Source organism: Amblyomma americanum, chromosome 3 (genome assembly GCF_052857255.1).
Source record: "Amblyomma americanum isolate KBUSLIRL-KWMA chromosome 3, ASM5285725v1, whole genome shotgun sequence".
Taxonomy (NCBI): Eukaryota; Metazoa; Arthropoda; class Arachnida; order Ixodida; family Ixodidae; genus Amblyomma; species Amblyomma americanum.
Genome location: NC_135499.1, coordinates 61,263,263 through 61,283,824, shown reverse-complemented (window position 1 = coordinate 61,283,824; position 20,562 = coordinate 61,263,263). Strand labels below are relative to the sequence as shown.

General features: G+C 45.8%; 1 protein-coding gene across 1 annotated transcript; it reads right to left on the bottom strand.

Moving 5' to 3' along the window:
- Positions 1 to 8,502: 8,502 nt before the first annotated feature.
- Positions 8,503 to 13,211, bottom strand: LOC144123769 (zinc finger X-chromosomal protein-like). The gene is made up of 3 exons (XM_077656526.1): positions 13,202 to 13,211; positions 10,864 to 11,029; positions 8,503 to 9,126 (listed from the first exon to the last, which is right to left on the bottom strand). Exons 1-3 carry the CDS (start codon positions 13,209 to 13,211, stop codon positions 8,907 to 8,909), a joined length of 396 nt encoding a protein of 131 aa, XP_077512652.1. The 3' UTR covers positions 8,503 to 8,906.
- Positions 13,212 to 20,562: the final 7,351 nt, after the last annotated feature.

Genomic DNA, 20,562 nt, shown 5'->3' with positions numbered 1-20,562 from the left:
TGTCTGCTTGCACAGCAGCGGTGTTTTTTCACTGTCTTTTATGATGAGTCCAACTGTTTATTTCGTTGCTTTTACGAATGATGTTTTTTCTGTAAAGGAAAACTTATAAGGGCAGTTTTTCTTATTAAAAATCAGTTGCGAGTCAGCACACGTGTTGTGTACCTTTCTTTAATATTTCCCGTCTTCCTGCGCTGTATAAAAACGAATCTTCCTTTCTTGTGGGAGCATCCTCTCCGCGATATTTGTGCCCCTAATAAGTCCTCTTCTATACTTAAATTTTCTCATATTTTCTTAAAAATTACTTTTTAAACAACTGTACTGTTAGATTGCTGCTTTCATCAGATCCTAAGTCACCCTGTTATTTCTAAAAGCTTAAATTATTTATTTAATTATTTATTCAATTCGAAGTAAAAATTTTTGGTAGACAGGGTACTTGGTATTCAGAACAGTTTGGAGAAGGGAGTTTTATTATGACAGAGTTAAGCTAAGTGTGATCTAAAATTTATTTTGTTTCTAACAGTAAGAGAATTGTTTCTTGTGAATAAGCTGTGTTGTACGTGCAGAGTTTCAGAGTTGTTTGAAAATATGAGAAGTAATGTCCTTTTTTTTGTGCCAGATTTATTGCCTCAGGGCATCAATGATGGGCGAAGGTGTCATGAAAGATGTAGCAATGATTAAATTTATTGGAAAAATACTAGCTGATTTAATGAAGTCCAGCAGAGAGCGATGGTATGGTCTCTGCGTTCATGCAATTTATGAAGCAGGGTTGCTTGGTTAAAGAACGGCTTCCTTCAGGTGCAGGATTCTTGTAGGCTTTTGAGCAGGGCAGTCCCACAGTAAGTGGTGAATGTCGGCTTCAATGTCCTCGCGTTTACATAACGGACACCCAGTCCGAGGAAGGAAATCTCGGTACTAAGGTGACTTCCAAATGATGGCAGGTGTCAGGACAGCCCCGACCCGGATCCTCCAAAGCGCAACCTCCTCTGCACGGGTAAAACAACGGGGGAGGCTTACCGCACACGGAGGAATGAGAGCACGTGTGCGACGCCGGAGGAGTTCATTTCTTGATTAAATGAGGGTTAAACTGTCCAAATGAAGCAGTCGAGGCAATGGTAAGTTTGGTGTCGCGAAGCGGGTCGTTAAATCTGCCTGGCTTCGAGATGTGAGCAGATCCCGTGAGACCCACTCAATACTTACCGGCTGCGGAATGCGTGCTGCGAGCCGTTGGATTTCCTGACATATCGTTGGACAGCGGCTAACACGTCGTAGGAACCGGACTACTTGAAGGGCGCCAATGCGGATGACAACGCGGGCCACGGGCAGCTTAACTGTGGCGGCCACGGAGCCTAGTGCTTCTTGAACTGCAACGAGCTCTGCACAAAAGGACAAAGCGGGTTCCGTAACCTGAAACCTAGAGGTTTGATACAGGGCAGGTCTGCACGGGCAGTGAATTGCTCTTGATGCTTTGCAGGATTGGATTCTTGCATCTGAGTAGACAAAAAAGGATCCTTGAGGCAGGCAAACATCTTGTTTTCAAATTTCTGGGGAAGCAACGATGCTCAATTTGAAGACGTTCGTCAGCAATTTTCTGTTGGCTTGCTGTCGCTGAGCTCTACAAACTTCCACGGGGGAGGAACTTGCGTTGGCGGCTGAATAATGGAGTGGGACGTTGTATAAGTCCCCCGTGCATGCGTGGAGTGCGATAGACTGGATAGGCTCTACAAACTTCCACGGGGGAGGAACTTGCGATGGCGGCTGAACAATGGAGTGGGACGTTGTATAAGTCCCCCGTGCATGCGTGGAGTGCGATAGGCTGCGCGCATCACAGCGCTGCTGCACCAGCTCATCAATGGTATTTAGCTGCGCATTCTCTTGTAAAGCTATGACCGGTGGATTGCGTGAAAGGCACGTAATGGTTCTCAAAGCCTCTCGGTCCACTGATTCAAGGCGTTCCAATTGGGCTCTTGTAAGATGTTTTAACTGGGCTTGACAAACAATGCGTGGCTGCACAACTGCCTTCACCAATTGCCATGCAACAAACGAGCCTGCGCAACTCGTTTTAGCAGCAATTCTTTTGATCAAACCCATAATCTGAATAGCTTGTCTTTTTGCCTGAGAAAGCCATGCAGTCACTGATCCTGATTGGTGAATCGTTAAGCCAAGGATTTTTACACTCGGACTTTCCTGTAGGGGTTTGCCTGATAGACAAAGACGGATTGGACTTGCAGCAAGTTTACGGCGTCTTCAGTGGTTGGCGACCGACGTGTATGTTGTTTTATGCACGGAAAGCTAAAGTCCGATGGATGATGCTTAATTAGAGGTAACATCCAAGGCAGATTGAAGGGCAGCATCCTGTGTACGCAGATCGTGGTGAGTACTCCACACCGTGATGTCATATCAGTGTACTGCAGAAATTTTATGACACGATTGTCATGTAAGCGCCAATTCAGTGGGATGAAAGTACTATTAAATAACGTCGGCGACAATACTGATCCCTGGGCCGCGCCACAGAGAGGAACAAATGATCGAACCGCTTCACCGCTGAGGCGTATTGCAAACTTCTATAAACGATTCGATAAAGTACCCACTCTCAGAGGGAGATAAAACATGCCAATGAAGTTCAGAACGGCGACATGACTGATGTTGCCATATGCCTTTTCAACGTCCATTGTTTAAACGATGCGCACATATTGGCTGAGGGTAGATGACAAAACTGCAGATGCCAAGACAGCCAACCCGTCTTCTGTACCACTATATGGACGAAATGCAATTTGTGCGCTGTGATAAAACCATGCCGCTCTAGCCACCATGACAATCGCGTGGCTAGCATTTTTTCCACCAGCTGGCACAGCGTAGGAGTTAAGTTTATTGGTGGTAAGATTGTAAGGTCCGTCGGAGGCTTTCCTGTTTTTGGGATAGGAATCGCGACAGCTGATTTTCAACTCTCAGGCACGACGCCTTGCAGCCGTACCTTGTTTAAAGCGTCTAGTATTTGAGGGAGCGCAACACTACTCAAGTTCTAGTACACCTTGTGCAGAGTACTCAGGTTTCACTACTCTTTGTGCTATATCTTTGAGGTTTCACTGCGCCAATGAGCATTTTAGGTGTTAAAAAGGTGACAATTTTTTGTCAATGCGGTTTTAATGGTGTGTTTGATATTTGGGCACAATTATCACTGGAGCTAAAATTAAATGAAAGAGCAGATAGCCTCTTTGGTGCAATGTTAAACACAATGTTCATCATTTTTCTGATTAAGGACGTGATTCCTAACGAAGCGTGCAGAATTAATTTGACTGTTATCATGAAAATCGAAATGATCTTGCACGTTCACACAGATCTTAGTGTTTTGACAAGGTGGACAGTTACATTGTCAACAGAGAAATCAACAAAAAATGTAGAAATTCCTCGAATTTGAGTATATCCGGCTCTTTTTCTCTAATTCCTAAAAAAATGCGATGGTTTGTTGCTAGCCTGTGAACAAATGTATTTTTTAAACTGGTGTTACATCCACAGTTCCTAAAGTGAAGGCCTGCATGTGAAGAATGTTGCACAAGTGCTTTTTAGTCGCTAATAATTACCTGTTATTTTGCCGAAATGCGAAACGCCTCAGATTAAAGGAACTGCATGAGAGCCCTTTAAGGACATCTAGCAAATCAACAGCGCTGTTATTTACCAGAAGTCTATATCGTGTTATCTAACATTCGCTAGCCTGCGTATGCTAGCAAACCGTTTCGGGGAGCAAAATGCTCTTTTCCCCGTTTGCCTCTCGCACGTTTCCCCATTTACCTGCTGCAGCAGCTCGATGCGTTTGGCCACCGAACACAAGGTCGCGAGATCAAATCCCGGCTGGTGCAGCCCCAATTTGGTGGCAATGGTGGTGGTGGCGGTAAAACTTTATTGGATGCACTAGGGCAGGTTATAGAGGAGAGTGGAGGGTTTGACCGCTCCCTTGTCTGGGTGCTAGTCCTCATTCCCGGACACCTTTGGCGGTAGCCGCTGCCCGCGCTTTTTGAACCATAGCCCACTGGGACTCCAGGTCCAAGCAGCCGCATAAGGTCGCCTCCCAGTCCTCTCTCGTTCACTGATATATTCTCTTTATTTGCGGCTTTTTCTGGCAGGCCCGTACCATATAATATGCGTCTGCCCACATCTGACAGAATATAAAGTACCCCGAAAAAGTTTGGTCTATGATTTTCAGAATAGCAGGGCAAAGAAACGACCCCGTTTTAAGCCTTCTGATGTGTCGTTCAGTTCGATCATGGCCCTTGGCGCGCTCTGAGAACGTCTGCCTACTGAAGCGCAGATATGCGGTAATGTCCGCATACGTGGTAAGCGGATTTGGTACAGGAGTCACGGCAGAGTCTTGGAATTCAGTGGAACTCCGGGAGAGAGACGCTCGAGCGGCTGTGTGAGCAGCCTCGTTCCCTTCTATTCCCTGGTTTCCGGGAACCATGTAATTTGTTCTGTTCTTTGTACTGACCTATGTTGCGCGTTTGCTAAAATTTTGTTGGCAAGCGGGGCTATTCATCCCCTTATATAATTTCGACAGGTTTGCTCAGAATAAGAAATTGAGCGTGGTGTCGGAGTGTGTGGCTGCCAGCGCTATCGCCACTTCCTCGGCTAACGCAACATTACTAGTTTTCACCGAGAGTCTATCCACCTGCTTCCCCTCGTGTATGACCACGACGGAGCAGTTGCCCTCTTGCGTAGGGTTCCGCCGCGTCTACATATAACGTGCTTTTTTTGCTGCCGTGATACTTCTCTATAGCTCTAACTCTGTCTTCTCACCTACCTTGATTGTTCTCGGGACCCATGTTTTTGGTACTGAATTAACTAGTAGGTTATCTCAAAGTACTTGGGAATATCCATTTTTGTCTTCTGCTGTTGGTGGCGCTTAGTGCAGATCCTCGAGGAGTCGTCTATCAAATTTGGTCCTTGGTAATCGCATTATTTGGCTTGTTTGGTGAGCTTCGAGTAGTTCTTCCTGCGTGTTATGCATTCCTAGGTGGAGAAGGCGCTCAGTGGACGTCTTGGAGGGGAGTCGAAAAGCCGCCTTGGCGGTTAAATGCATAAGCACTCGTGTACTGTGCAACTCATTTTCCACGGTAAATAACCAGAGGTAGTCTAAGCTAACCTTGAGCCGTCTATTCCTGCATTCCACACAGTCGACATGCAGGAGCACAGTTTAACCAAACTAATCCGAAGCCCTCCGCTACTCCTTGACAAAAAGTGGTCATGCAGCTTCGGGGCGTTAAACTCTATTGGCCGTTCATCTTACTTTTTATATTTTACTCCAGAGGCTGCGTATGTTCATACTGCTACATTTTTTGGGCTGAAAATATGCTCAGGAATCTCAGTAAAGCAAACAGAGCAGACCTTAAGGAACAAACACATGAAGAAAACAAAGGAGTAATTATGTACGTTGGTGCCACTTCGCAGTTTTTGGAGAAGAAAGGGGCTAAGGAGCTATAGTTACATTACCATTTTCCGTTCCACAGGGGCTTGCCAAAGAATATGTAGACTAGTGAGGGTTACCATTACTCAATCTGTCTCACAAGCAGCACCATTACAGGTGTTTAAAATTTCTTGAGACTTATACTGTTTAGTTATCCTGTAGCATGGCAGATGTTAGAAAACAGCGGGCTGTAAAACTAGTTTAAGAGATCAGTGGCACAGCAAGAGAAAAGGATTTATGGTGATCTTGGCCTCCACTCAGAAGCTGCACAGAGCTGTTGACTCGAAAGTTTTCAGCAGTGTTGGAAATTGAACATGTGGGCACTCCTATGTGAGCTTTCCCGCTTTTTTTCGATTTAACGAAGACCATTCCCCACCTTGCTGCAACAGTGTGCGATGCGTGAAGCATCTATGCAGAGGTCTTTTGGTGGTTTTACTGGCTTTCTCTGTACACATAAGATAATTGCTCCCACTATTCTGCTGCAGACAAGATATAAAATAAGTCGGCTCGTTGGCGTGGTGCCTGCACCTTCACCTTGTTCTCGCTTTCTATCTTCATACACAAAGTCGAATTCTTATTGTGTGGTGTTTAAATTCGCACCTTAAGGTTGTGCAGAGTAAACGAAATGATGGAGTTAAAGATTATTGCCACTATGAGCTCATAACCTGTATAAATAAAAGGAGTGCACAACAGTGATGTATTCTTTATGCGATAAAACTTTTTATGGTTATGTAGACGTTTGCTCTGCGTAGTTCTTGCTTTTTGCAGCGCCTGTGCACTGAAGAAAGTGGCAAATATTCGGGGCGAATATTAAGTAGTTGCTACACCCACCTCCAGTGGCTCCCAGCTGGCTCATGGCTTGCTGGGTTTGATTGACATACAATATCCAGCAGGCCATGAGCCGGCTGCAGGCCATTGGACGCGGGTGTGTAAATTCTGGTTAATATTCCCCAGGACGCTCTCAGGTTCACAAGAGTAAAAAGGAGAGGAATCCGAGACAAAGCCGCATTATTACCGCTTGGCATCGGTTACTGTTTACTGTCATGTAGAGAGAATGCACATCGTTGTATGTGAAATCCATCTAAAGCGGTTAAAAACGAAAACTGCACAAATTAAGAATAACTGTATGTTCATGTGTTCATCATATTGCAAACAGTCCAGCACAATTCCCTGTACAATGAACTCCAACCAACCAGCCCTCATACTCGCTGTGTAGAATGCGGGTGACGACCTCGCCTCGGCAAGACCTTTGTCCTTTACTTACATTGCGATATGGTAATGTAGGCATAAATTCTAGATTCCCATGCCTCCTAGGTTGGTAATAAGAGAGTAATTACTCATTTGCATCCAGCCAAGCTCAACCATACGGCTATAGAAGAAGGCTATTTTACAACTTTTTCAGAAACTTTCCAGTTAAGTTCGTCCCGGTCAGGGGTTTGAACCTGGGACCACCGCTTCACCGGAGCAGTCGCTCTGACAATTGAGCTAACCGGCACGGAAAGCGTATGGTAGAGAGAAAGTGAATTGTAGATGAAAGACAAGAAAGGACGTACACTTTTGGCAGATGCTCTAGTTTCGGCAAAATAGGCTTAATTTCTCGGAAATGGCTCAGGTCCTCTGAAAGCGTAGGGCGCTTTCGACTCTAGTTTTGCCTCCAAGGCTAGGTCTGCGGAGGTATCGCTAGAATCCGCCCAGCTTTCTTTCCCAGCGGAGCGGAAGTTACGAAGTCGAAACCCGCCCTTCTTACGCGGTGAAATAGGGACCTTTCTGGAAATGATATAGGTAAAACAAGCGCCAACATAAAACTATAGAAAGTCAAGAAAAAAAACTTTTTTTTATTAAAAGGAAGTCGCTAGGCAGGTCTTGTGTCAAGATGATTCGGTAGATGACGCCAGCTACCCCACCGATGGGCTGTACCTATCGAGCATACAAGCGCAGAAACGGGCCAGGTGGCCAGGCGAACCGTCCTATGGCCGAATTATCTGATGGCATGTCGGATTTACAGAGCCTCTAGGGACCCCGAAACATGGGTGTCAAGGGGGGCAGTCACCCCACCCCCCAACTTTTTTGTAGAGGAGGAAGCGCCTGCCTGCCCCCTGCCTCCAATTTCTTCCACTTGGATCAGATTTCTGACAACTGAAACACTTCTGTTCTAGGACTCTTCATGGAAAGCGCAGTGGGGCTGAGCTATTTTGTTTCGTAGCCAGTTGCGAACATTTCGTATATGAATAACCTAAAGCAGTCATGTCCCAAGAGAAGTCAACTGTCTGTCCCGTGTACATTATCATAATTAGAAGAGATTAAACTTTGCACAAATTTTTCTAATGCAGTTGATCAGTCCTCGTGTGCAAAGCTTCCAGTCTATAAAGCTTCCCATTCCAATTTATTTTATATTGCCATGAGTATTTGCACTGTTTGTTCGTTCGCACTCAAGACCACTGGCACGCGGCTTTATCATTTTGCTTTGTGACGCCAGATGCAACCAGATGTATCTCAATTGATGGTGGCTAGGTGCAAATGCTTCCACATTTTTCCAGATTGTTGTAGTTTCTTTTGGTTCTGTATCTCGAAGGTTTTTGCCTCCTTTAAACTGAGCGCGGCCAAGAGCTGCAAGCATTCAGCTCGATGACCGCCGAGCGTGCTTGTGTGTCGCCGCCATCAAGTCATTCATTTCTTTGTGGGCAAGAGTCAACCCTTAAACAGTTTTTTTCAAAGCTTTTTCTTTGTCTTTCTGACTGCTGGAGTGTCGTCACCACATCATGACAGTTTGCATCAAAATTTGAATATTAAAAAATAAATATTTCCAAAATTTTTGTAAATGAGCAACAAATAACTAACAAAATAAGCTCCAAGTCTTGCCCCCCCCCCCCTCGAAAACAAGTTCCGGAGTCCTAAGAAAGCTCCACATTTAACCTTCCCTTCATTGTCAAGACAAGCTGTCATCGGGTGTGATCACAATCCGGGGCCTTGTCTATGGCTTTGTCTTTTGCATTAACGTTTGAGTTGACTTCCTTTTGCATTTCATTTGAGGCAAGAAGTCGTAAAGAGTATTTGACAAAAAGGTTGTTTATTCAGGACAGAACGCTATATGTCTCTACATCTCGCTATATTGCCGACGCATCTTGCGCTGCCTCTTTAGGTGGTCGACCTTGACCTCGCTACACTCCTTGCTGCGGTAGTGCAACTCCTGTAAGCTTCTACGGTCTCGGCGTTGACGCATCTTGCGTTACTGCTTTATGTGGTCGACCTCGGCCCCTCTTCACTCCTTGCAGCGGCGTACCCTCCGTTGTGTTTTGCGGTCGTACCTTTGGCGCCGTTCCGTCTGTCCTTAAGCGTGGCCGTCCTCGGCCCCGCTTCAATCCTTCTTTATCCTCTGTGGTGCCCAGCGGCTTGCATGTGTGGCGCCTGAGCTTGAAGACGTCCTCGGCACCAGCCCCGCACCGCTGGCAGGTCACGGGTACTGGCAGAAGTGTATGACCTCCTCGTGCCTCCTTGCATGGACGCGTTGCCTGAATCTCTTGCCACACTGGCCACACTCGTAGGGCTTCTCACCACTGTGGATCATCATGTGAACCTTGAGATAGTCCGGCTGGGAGAAGCTCTTTTGACACACATGGCACACGGAGTTTCTCTTGTTAACACGGGTACGCTCGTGCCTGATGTTATCAGCCCTGCGTACATGAAGGGTAAGGATAAGGAGAATACCAGACGACTAGGAATTTCTGCTCTGGATGCCTCCCTAAGTAGGCACCTTTAGCATATCATGTAGCATGTTACCATTATCGGTACCGTACCATTGTACCGGACCAATCAGCATGCGCTCACCGGCGGTGGGCGGTCTGGCGGTACTTCGGTAACAGTAACGCTGTACTCGGTAGGTTAATGGTGTCTCGTTATGTGTGAACATCTCTTTCATGGTTATGATTTCGCCAATGACATTTGCGCCTTCTATCTATATCCCTGCCGCTGGTGTCAGGCGAATCTTTGCCTGTTCCTGACGCAGCTCTTCCTCCTGAACGAACGTCTCACGCTTACTCTCTTTTCGCTCCTGTTGACGTTTCCTTCCTATTTCCTTGCTAAGGGAACCTCGGTTGACCCATACTTCGGTTGTAATGTGTGCGACTCAGCAGTAATGCTAATTAGGCTTATTGAGGACTTTCTGAGGCACCACAGCTCAGTTCAGCTCTGCAAGTTCTCAACACGTATGCGCAATAATACCCTCAATTCTCTAGCATCCAGTAAAGATCAGCGCTTATGAGGGGCTGGCCACAAGGCGACCATATTTCTCGGGCGGCTCGTAGACTTCCGCCAGTCCTCGTGAGAGGCCTCTACAACAAGCACCAGCCGGGCCATTTCGTACACAGGAGATTCGCTTCTGACTACGAATTTCTATACAGAGGGAGTCGGCGATCAACCAATAGTAGCAATTGAGAAGTTTGAATAGCAATCATTTGGCATGCCTGGCTTGCCTAGCAGACCACGTGGCAAGCGTCACCAGCCCAATCTGCTCTTCACAATCCGCGCTGCCACGGTGAGTAGACAACGCCCAGACAGACTGTTCAGTTGATACGTTCTGCACGTACTTGCGCCAGCTTCACGGCCACATGGACCCAGGCATGGCAGACGACTGTGACGCACGAGGTACTTGCGGCAACGTGTCGTTATTGGGAAGCTGGCCGGACCGGGTGACTTCGTTAACACCGACATCAATGAGCCATGAGCTGATGAAGCATTGTGAGTAAAGCACGAGCACTCCCAGACTGTCAGGAACATTATGAAGATCATGACGCCAAGAACGACCTATTGCCACCTGCCTTAAATGCCTCAACCTTAATTAGTTATGTCACACCCTAAAGCAGATTGCTGGCGGCAAGGTTCTCGGTGGGGAGAACAAACATGACCACCGTGGACAGCTTGGAAGGCACCTTGATAGGGCTTGCTTTCAAGTATCAGATGCACGTAACTCCCAAACTGACTATATGTACTTTTTATCTGCTTTTTATAATTTGGGTGTAATATTAGAAGTTCACATACAACAAAATTCGGCTACAACGAACACAAACAGTGCGACCGTCAGGCTTGTTTGGACTGTAATTGTTAGCTTCCTGGAAAAAAGCAGGCAGTGTTTCTTGATGGAAAATGAACACAAAACGCGCCACACAAGCGCGAAGGGACACTTTCGAGTGCGCTACTGCTACTATTCATGCTGATGACTGCATCCTGCTGTGTCCGAAAATAGTGTCGTTCAGGCAATCATTGTGCATTGGTACGGGGACTTCACGATTTGTGCTTTCTAACATATTTATGGCTTGAAAAAGTGGCTCGTCAGCAGAAAGCTCAGTTTCTGAGTTGACTAGCCATGATGGTGTCAAGCAAGGAACGGCACTATAAAACAGTTTCAGGCCTACTTGCGACTGCTTGTGTTGGGGCAATGCGTGCCTTGGCGGATTCCCTGCGTCCTATGCCAGTGTTTCCGCCGGGTATGCGTTTCCAAGTTGTACTGCGTAGAGAAGAGGTCACCGCACTTCTCACAGGCGTGAAGCAGGCTGTGCAAAGGAACGATATTGATGTCCTCTGATAAAGAACCGAACAGTGGGAGGAGCGAATGAGCACATGTAAAGTGAAGAACTGCCCAGAGAATTCAGTGTTATTAATGTGTACCGTAGCAGAGAGGAAAAGGCCAGCAGTAGTACTTTTTCACATCAGCTCCTTAGTATCAATTCGGTGCATGGTAGTTTCCTTAAAATAGTAATAGAAGAGTACAAAAACAGCGTGACGGTACTAACCTGCACAGATCTGTCAATACATATTATAACCATTAATTCTAAAAAGACAGTGTCTTTTCTGGAAGCGCTATCGACCAGCTTCATGTCGGTACACACACATCAAATGAGGAGTTCTCTCACAAGGCTGAGGCCCTTTTCATGCACTAAGAATATATACATAAAAAGCAAGGATCCATTATCTTTTATCCACAATTTAATCTTCCTGCTTATGAGGCAATGTTGAACTGTTCCTTCACATTTTGACCAGATGCCCTCACACAAGAAGGTCTGCCACCCATGCTGACATTCAAAGTGTTCATAATCAGGCATAATTGAATTAGCTTAGACTTGAAGAGGGAACGGAGGAAGCTAGTGAAGAGGAAGTCCATTAATGAGTTAGCAGTAAGAGGGAAATTCAGGATATCGCTGCCGAACAGATATTTACCTCTAACTGATGAAGACGATCTTAATGTACATAGAGTGAACGATAATTTGACAGCTGTCATTACAGAGTGCACAGTAGAAGTAGGCAGTAGGTCAGTTCGACAGGATACAAGCAAGCTTTCTCAGAAAAAAAGAAAGGTCTGATTATGAAATGCCAAAGCATGAGGGCGCCTTACTCTACTGACAGAATAGAACTAGCAGAACAATCGAAGTTAATAAAGGAGCGCAAGGGGTTGTAGCCGACGTAAGGAAATTTATTATGCGGATAATCGAGCATGCTCTGAAGAACGAAGGCAGTCTAAACTTGGTGAAGAGGGAGCTAGGCATGAGTAAAAGCCATATGTATGCGTAAAGAGACAAGGAGGGAAATGACATCAGCAACTTGGATAAGATAGTAAAATTAGCAGAAGAGTCCTATACAAATCTATAAAGTAGCCAATGTAATCACAACGTTAATGAGAGAGACAGTAGCCCGCACCAATGCGTCATATCGCCAAAAATGAAAGAGGCAGTAAAGAAAGCCTTAGGAGGGATGCAAAGAGGCAAAGAAACTGGTGGGGATCACGTAACTGTAGATCTGTTGAAACACGGAAGGGAGATTGTGCTAGAAAACCAACCAACCTGTATTCGCAATGCCTTATGACCTCGACTGTACCAGAATTTTAGAAGAACGCAAATATCGTCATTCATAAGAAAGGAGACGCCAAGGACTTCAATATTTACAGGCCGCTGAGCTTACTCTCTGCTGCCTACAAGGTATTTACTAAGGTATTTACCTCAATTAACCAAATGGTCAGGCAGGCTTTCGTAAATGATACTCCACAATAGATCATATTCATCTTAATGTTCAGGAGTTAGAAAAATGCGCGAAATATAACCAACCAATATATGTAGTCTGCATTGGTTACGGGAAAGCGTTTGACTCAGTGGAAATCTCAGCAGTCATACAGGCATTGCGTAATGATTGTGTAGAAGTGCCTTGTGTCAAAATACTGGTAGAGATATATAGCATCTGCACGGCTACCGTAGTCCTCAACAAAGTCAGCGAGAAAATTCTAATAAGCAGGGGTGCCAGGCAAGGAGACACGATTTCGCCAATGTTATTCACCGCCTGTTTGCAAAAGGTATTGCGAGGCATGAATTGGGAACAGTTTGGGTTAAGAGTTTATGGAGAATACCTAAACAATCTGCGATTTGTTGAAGAACTTGCCTTGCTGATTCACTCAGGAGGTGAACTGCCAATCCTGATTAATGAGTTAGACAGTAAGAGCAGATCACTGGTTATAAAAATTAGCATGCTGAAAACCAAATAATGTTCAACAGTCTAGAACAGGACAGGAGTTTACAAGTGGCAGCGAGGGGCTGGATGTGGATACGGTCTACTTTGGACAGCCAGCGGCAGCTGATCCGGATCATAAGAGGGAAATAACTAGAAGGATAAGGATGGGGTGGAGCGAATATGGCAGGTTCTTTCATATCAGGAATGGCAGTTTACCAATATCCCTCAAGAGAAAAGTGTACAACAGGTGTATCTTACCAGCACTCATCTATGGGACAGACACTCGTAGGCTAATGAAAAGAGTACAGCTTAACTTAAGGACAATGCAGCGAGCCATGGATTGAAAAATGGTAGGTGTAACGTTATGAGGCCGCAAGCGGGCGCAGTTGGTGCGGGAAGAAACGCGCGTGAATGACATCTTTGTCGATATCAAGACAAAGAAATGGGCTTGGGCAGGGCATGTAATGCGAAGCAATATAACCACTGGTCATTAAAGGTAATGGAGTGGATTCCAAGATAAGGCAAGCATAGCAGGGGTCAGCAGAAGGTTAGGTGGGCATATGAGATTAAGAAGTTTGCAGGTATAGGACGCAGCTGGCAAATGACAGGGTTAATTGGAAAGACGTGGGCGAAACCTTTGCACTTCAGTGGGTGCAGTCAGGCTGTTGGTGATGATGATGATGAATCAGGCATGTCCGCAACTTGCATACACTATCAACTGATTATTATCTAGCAGCCAAGGAATGCAGGATAAGTTTCTCCTCACCGCCGTTCAACGCCCCTGGTTCTCTTGGGTTCCCCAGCAAACATTCGGCGAATGACGTTGAATATCCAACGAGCAGTTCTTCGCCTAGGCCGACGTTTTTTGGTGTTCGGTAGTAGATGTCTCCATTACGAACAAGGCCACGAGGTTATGTCTGCGCTTGCTGGGCGAGTAGTTCACATTGTTCATCCAGTGGTTGCGCTGTTGCGGGCGGCCGTCTACCACGAAGAACTCTCCACATCGGCGCACCTGCGCAACGCAACATTTCAACCGTCTAAATGTTCAAAATTCTTTCGCAACCGTGCTCACGTCAAATAATGGACGCAAAAAAAACTTGGCGTGAATTTTATGTGTCCGGAAAAGGGCCAGTATTTCGTGTTCTAACCTTATACCTCTGTCAGGTGGGCATTTCGAAGGCCCTCGAACCGACCAGTGTACGCTCTCTAACGTTACTGAGTGCTGTTACACGGACGGTTTCTGTGGCCATCAAGGCACTGTCAGCGCACCGTGTACCCTGTTACCGTTACCAAAGTACCAGAAACTGCTACCGCCTGCGAGCACGTTGGCCCGAATGCTGCAGACACGCACGCAGCCTGCCGGCTACCAGGCGCCATCTGGCACCCCTCCAGGGAGATTTTTGTCAATATGGAACTAACAAATATACAGCTTACTGTGATGATGATGATGACTGAAAACGTTTACGGCACAAGGGCTCTGAGGCCAAAGAACACTATGGAACAAGGTATTTTGGTCTACTGACAATGAATTTGGCGGAAAAAAAGGACAGCCCATGCCACCAAACACTGCGGTCTGTATAGTGACATTGTCAGCGATATAAAACAACCAAAATCAGCTTCCTTAAAAGTGCATGAATGCTACTGCATTCAGCTTGTCCAAGATAGTGAAGTTCATTTCAAGAATATCAAAAATCTTCAAATGAATAAATTTTTTTCAACCTTTTAGCTTAGCCTTCAGCTTACGCTAAAGCTTCCAGCTTTGCTTGGGAGTGCGACTCCTGTACCGTGCGCGGGACGGTTTAGGGTGCACCAGCACTTGTAGCCATACCTGACATTTCAGGAAATTTTTGCAGGAAAATAAAAAAGCCCTGAAAGGTGGATCTGGTGACTCAGCGATGTCGCATGGTTATGTCTCCCTTTTTGCGTGCCAGAGAAGTTTGGCAAAATGGTGAGGCACTGAAAACCATATGTTAACATGCTTACACATTTTTTTCTCTTTTTCCTCTAGCATTATAATAACTCGGCCCGTCAGTGCAGGCGTACAGTATAATGCAATGACGTTGGAAAGTGCGCATGTTCGTTGAATCCTAGATATGCGGTTTGCAACTGTAATTATCCGCTGCAATCTTTCCCTCTCACCAAACAAAGGCACGTGTTCCAGCATTATCTGTCCCAAAGAAAATCTCACCTCGAATGCACTTGTAAGACCGGGATAGAGTAACAATGCGAGCAGCGTAGTGCTCAGGTGTTTCTAACATTTTCTATAAGAGCCTTAACAACCCGAGTCTGAGTGTTCTACACATTGGCCGAGCAAGCTTACCGGCCAGGTGCAGCCGCCATTTTCGATGCCGTCCACCTTGACTCCCTGATACGGGCCGAAGTGCAGTCCCTTGGGCAGCGCCTTCAACGTAAACACTCCCACTGGGCAACCCTTGACAGTGGCCTTGTCCAAGGTCAGTAACTCGGGCAGGCTCTTACCGACGAAACTGGCGTCTTCCGATCTCACCTGCGTATATAATTCCGCTGCGTTTACCAGTTGCTCCACTGCATACTGGGGGCTCGAGCATACAGGTTAAATTTTACAGCGCTGGTTGTTAAAGCTAGGATTGGAGTGTTTCGCACCATAACCGCGGTCGTCGTCGTCATCCCGATGGGAAATTGCGATTAAATGTCCGGTAGCCCCCTCCCCCCTTTTGCTCTTCCCCCACCAAAATAAACGTACGCGTGAAAATGGGTTGGTCGTGCAGCCCGCCAGAAGAGTGAAGTTGGCGCTTCTGAGGTGTGGTAGAGATAGGTGCACCGGCCGAAGCTTGCGCCCACCAAAAACGCATGAAAACATGTACACAGAGTGGCGATTAAGTATATATGAAACATAAATGGCCAGACACTATGATTTGGCGAATGATGTGGTACGCACATGAGGTGATCAATTTTTGCACTGAGTATTGAGTTCAAGCAGGTTTCGCTACGCTTTTGAAATGTACTTGACATTTGTTTCAAGACTGATCCGATTTACATCGTGCATATCTCGAAAAAGCTATCAAAACGCAGCCGAACCTTGTTATAACGAAACAGTTGACAATGAAACAAAGGATATAACGAAGCAAAGATGATTCCCATTGGAACTTCGGTCAACACGTTCTATAACAAAACTATGGCTATAGCGGAGTAACTGCCGAGCCCTTCAACGTCGTTATAATGAGGGTAAGCTGTATGACTTAAGAAAAATTCTTCATACCCCGAGAAAATGAGGCAGTGGCGGCCACGAAAGCATCTCCTAATTCTCATCGCGTTAAAGGTGAGGTGTACAAAGAAGACGTTTTGCTGCGCTTGTTAGTGCTCATTTTCTTGCAATCAAGCATAATGAGTGCAAACCCGCAATAGAGAGTCATTGAATTCTGCGAGGAGAGCTATATTTAGTAAATGCAAAGACAGCCTTCCCAGTTAGGATAGGGAAAGAATGAAACTATAGGGACACTTATTCCGCCTTTAAGGCTGTAAAGCGGAAGTTTACACTGCAAACTTCTTCACGGGTTTGCGTCAATTTCTCTTGAAATTGTCAGTCCACCAACCACTGTTGATAGCTGTGCTCACAACGTGGTGGGTGCGTTGCGATAATGTCACAAGGTCGCGTGACCATCTCTCAACCAATCAACGAATTTTTTTACATCTACGGTGGATAGCACTCCTTACGTAAACAATAATGCTCCCGCATTTAAATTTGGCTGCATATATGCTTCGCTTAACGATTGCCGCCAACCGTCGTACGGTGCCAGTGCTTTACTGTTTCTTTAGTTCATTCTGGGTCGCGCCTGCGCCTTTCAGAAATAGACAGCACCTCTTAAAGCACTCCAATAAAAGTATTTTAATTGTCCGTGTATGCTTCACTTACCTCGCACTTCACGTCGGCCAATGCTGTGTCACTCGTGGAGTCCGCTCGCGCAATCATTCCACTTCCGTCGTAAGCTGGAAGACAGGATTTTTAGGCATGCTTTTAGATGGTTAAAGATCGCAAGCGCAACAGCTTTGTTGGTAAATAGCTTATCGTGGCAATTAAAAGGGCGGATCTCTAAAAAAAAATACCGTTAAAATCACACTATTGCATTACTGAAGCAGCGGCAAATAAATATGCACCCCGGATAACCTGAAATTCAATACAGACAGCGATATTTTAAAGGATGCGGGTCTGAGGACAACAATACTTTGGTGAATGCGCGTGACCAAAACACATGACTAAAGTTGCGGGAAACATATATACGGCCGGCCTCAAAAGTTTTCTGCATGCGTGTTCTCGGAAAAAGAATTACTGTTGCGCTGATGATGCGAGATCGTTTCCACACACTTTCAGACATTTGACGTCATTAGTGTACGGCGCTAGACCCAAATAAAATTTTCCCGCATAGCCGCAACTCGTAGCCTGTAACCTTTTGTGGCCGATAGTACATGCTCCTTCCGCTGATACAAGCCGAACGAGTGACAAGTTATGGTACAAAAATAGTGTTTTTTTTCGAAGAGATGCATGCATCCCGTAAACGTCTGCCACCGGTAGCAAAATGTTCTAACCACGTACCAGAAACATTCTTTGTTACTGAAAGCCACCTTTCGTCGCTTTGCAGAGAAAAACGACCATCCACCCCAACCCCACCCACAGCACTTAAGTGTGTTGAAAAATGTCTGTCACTAGATGTGCGGTTGCCGCTACATAGGGAAGGAATTCTCTGTAATGTGAGTACGTCACAAGGAACATCCTTCACCCCTTCATGAGCAATGGCGTGCGCGAAAAGAATGAATACTGGTTTGTCATCATAGATCATAGATTAGCGAAGCAAGCAGCCAGAGGCGTTTGCATATCCCTTTTTCTAATTACTGCGGAATCAATAACTATATGTACTCCTCCATGCAGGCCTCTGTTCCAGTCTCGCGCCAATCTCAAATCGTACACTTACGTGTTTCGTCGTGCTGCTCTTCCTGAGAGGATGGCTCTTCGGGCAGATTCGGATTGCCGCTCCCAGGAGCCTCCCAGTGGTATAGAAGTGCATCAGGGGAACTCGAGGGCTGGCTTTCTCTGTGAGTCTCCCAAAAGGCGTCGCTTGCCTACGTTAGGTGAGCATGCACAGAGTGGCAAGAAGTAATGTTTGCTTTCAAGAGACCAGGGAAGGCGATCGCTGGTAGCTGTAGGTTTACGGGGCAGCGAGGTTTAAAATTTGTTGTTAGACATGATGTTGAGCTGGTCGATTCGAAGTGATTGCAAAAAAAAACTGCGCGAAGACAATGGTACAAGAAGAGAAAGGTGTGTCCTTCTTTGTGCCTCTTTTCGTCCCATCGTCTTGGCGCAGTTTTTTTTGGGCAATTAACGTTGCAGACTCTGCATCAAGGTGAATCAAGTTCCAAGAGCTTAAATGGTTTGCCCTGCTTCAGAAACCACTTCGTATATTTAGCATGTTACCAAGAGGTTCTACGGGAGACTTAGAACGGTGATGGTTCGTGCTAGTAGGTAATTCGCATGTGGTTCCTTAGCGCAAAAACATGAAGGAAGAAAACACAAGCTTTGGTGTCCCCTCCCTTAGTTGTTGTGCGATGTCGGCAATCTCCCGATTCTCACCATTTTAAAGGTGCCGAAAGAAAACAGTTCACTGCGCTTGTTAGTGGTGAACTTCATGCACTCAAGCATAGTAAGGACCAATCCGCAATTCAGCATTATCGAATTCTGCGAAGAAAGCTATATATAGTAAATGGAACACAATCTTGCCAGTTAGAATACGGAGAGAATGAAACTCTGCAGACGCTTAGGCACCTTTAAAGTGGAATGGGATAGATTTAGATCACGTTTGCTACAGTTTCTGCTGCAGCATTTGTTCGTGTTCGCGTCATTATCTTTAAAGTTGTCGGTGCACCAACCGTCATATTCGGACTGCTACCTGCAGATAGCTGTGCTCACAACGTGGTGGGCACGTTACGATGACGTCACTTGGTCACAAGACCTCTCTCGGCTAATCACCAAATTTTATGACATCTATATAGTATTCTACTCTTTACGTAAACACTAAAGCCATCGCATTGATATTTGGCAGCACATACTCCTTTATTAATGAATGCCGTCATGCGCCGTGCGGTGCCAGTGCTTTACTGCTTGGTTAGTTCATTCTCGGCCGCGGTTGCACCTTTTAGAAATAAAGAGCACCTGCCAAAGAACGCCAAGAAAGGTATTGTAAACGTCCGCGTGTGCTTCGCTTACCTCCCTCTCCACGTCGGCCAATGCTATGTCAGCACGGGCAACCATGCCGCTTCCGTCGGAAGCTAGAAGAAGAAATTTGAGGCAAATTTTTAGATGGTTAAAGATTGAAAGCGTTGCAGCTTTGTTGGTAAACCACTTAACTAAAGAGGCCAGGTCTCTATAAAAAAAATACTGTTTCTTTGTTCAAAATACTGCGGTATCAATAACTATATGCACTTCTCTATGCAGGCCTCTGTTCCAGTCTCGCGTCAATCGCGACTCGTAGACTTACGTTCTTCGTCGCTCTGCTCTTGCCGTGAGGATGGCTCTTCGGGCAGATCCGGTCTTCCGCTCCCGGGAGCCTCCCAGTGGTCCCGATGCATATATTTGGGCGCAGTCGGGCTTTCGCTTTGAGCCTCCTTTGGTCGGACGACCTGCGGATGCATTCATTGTTATAGTGAAGTCTTATATTATGCAAAAAAGATGTCATCATAAACATTTTTTCGCTCAAAAATGCTTTTGTACAGAAGTTTTGTGTATAAAAAATTTTTAAAAACTGTCTTCGAAAAAAAAAGGTAACTACGGCGTCTCTGTTTGAACTTGCTGTCAAAAATTCGAAAACTACTCGAAAGTGCAATCGATTCATTTGGAAGCATTTTGAACATGTACTACTCAATTCGCTCAGCGAAATGAATACAAGGGCATCCGATGAGCTATCTAAAGATTTCGGATATTCACCCACCTCAACTGATGAGAAATGTTCGATGCACTCAGGCCGTGCTAAGCAATGGTAATTGCAGCCAACAAGTAACGGGTAGACTTAAAAACAATGAGGAAATTCTAGAAAATAACAGCAGTTGTTAATTTATCGCGCTCGTTTCATGACGTGCGCCAACATAGCCGGTATGACCACGTATATGCAATCACTGTATCCCAAAAAAACATTTTTTTCAAGTCAATTAATTTATCCCGAGCAACGAGTAGCGAGCGTTGTCTCTTCTCTCGTCCGCAAGGCCGACTGCCACATTTAATTCATACACGCGTTTTCCGTTCTGCACAAATACGCAGGCCGGATCTCGGAGTAGTCTAAAGAAAGTCACTTCCACACCGATTACATTGACGATCGAAGACAGTCTAAGGGCTTTGAAAATTAGCGCGCAGAATCTGCAGGTGCAGCAGCAAACACTTGGCGATGGATATGCCGCTTCGACGCATTCGTACGGTCGCAGAAGGCAGACCAAAGATCCCGGGATCGTGTCATGCAGCGTGTACCGCCTTAAGGAAACTGATGAAGTTCAAGACGCCCATACGCTGAAAATTTGGTGCAACATATTGAAGCCTGACGGTTCAACGTTAATCCAGAAGTTCAAACTAGACGCCTTCACACCTGATGATATTTGTATGA

Excerpts from the sequence above, each read along its gene's own strand:
- LOC144123769 (XM_077656526.1), bottom strand. Across the intron at positions 9,127-10,863 it reads CCCAACACAAGCAGTCGCAA|GGCTGATAACATCAGGCACG; the intron begins GTAGGCCTGAAA and ends TCATGTACGCAG.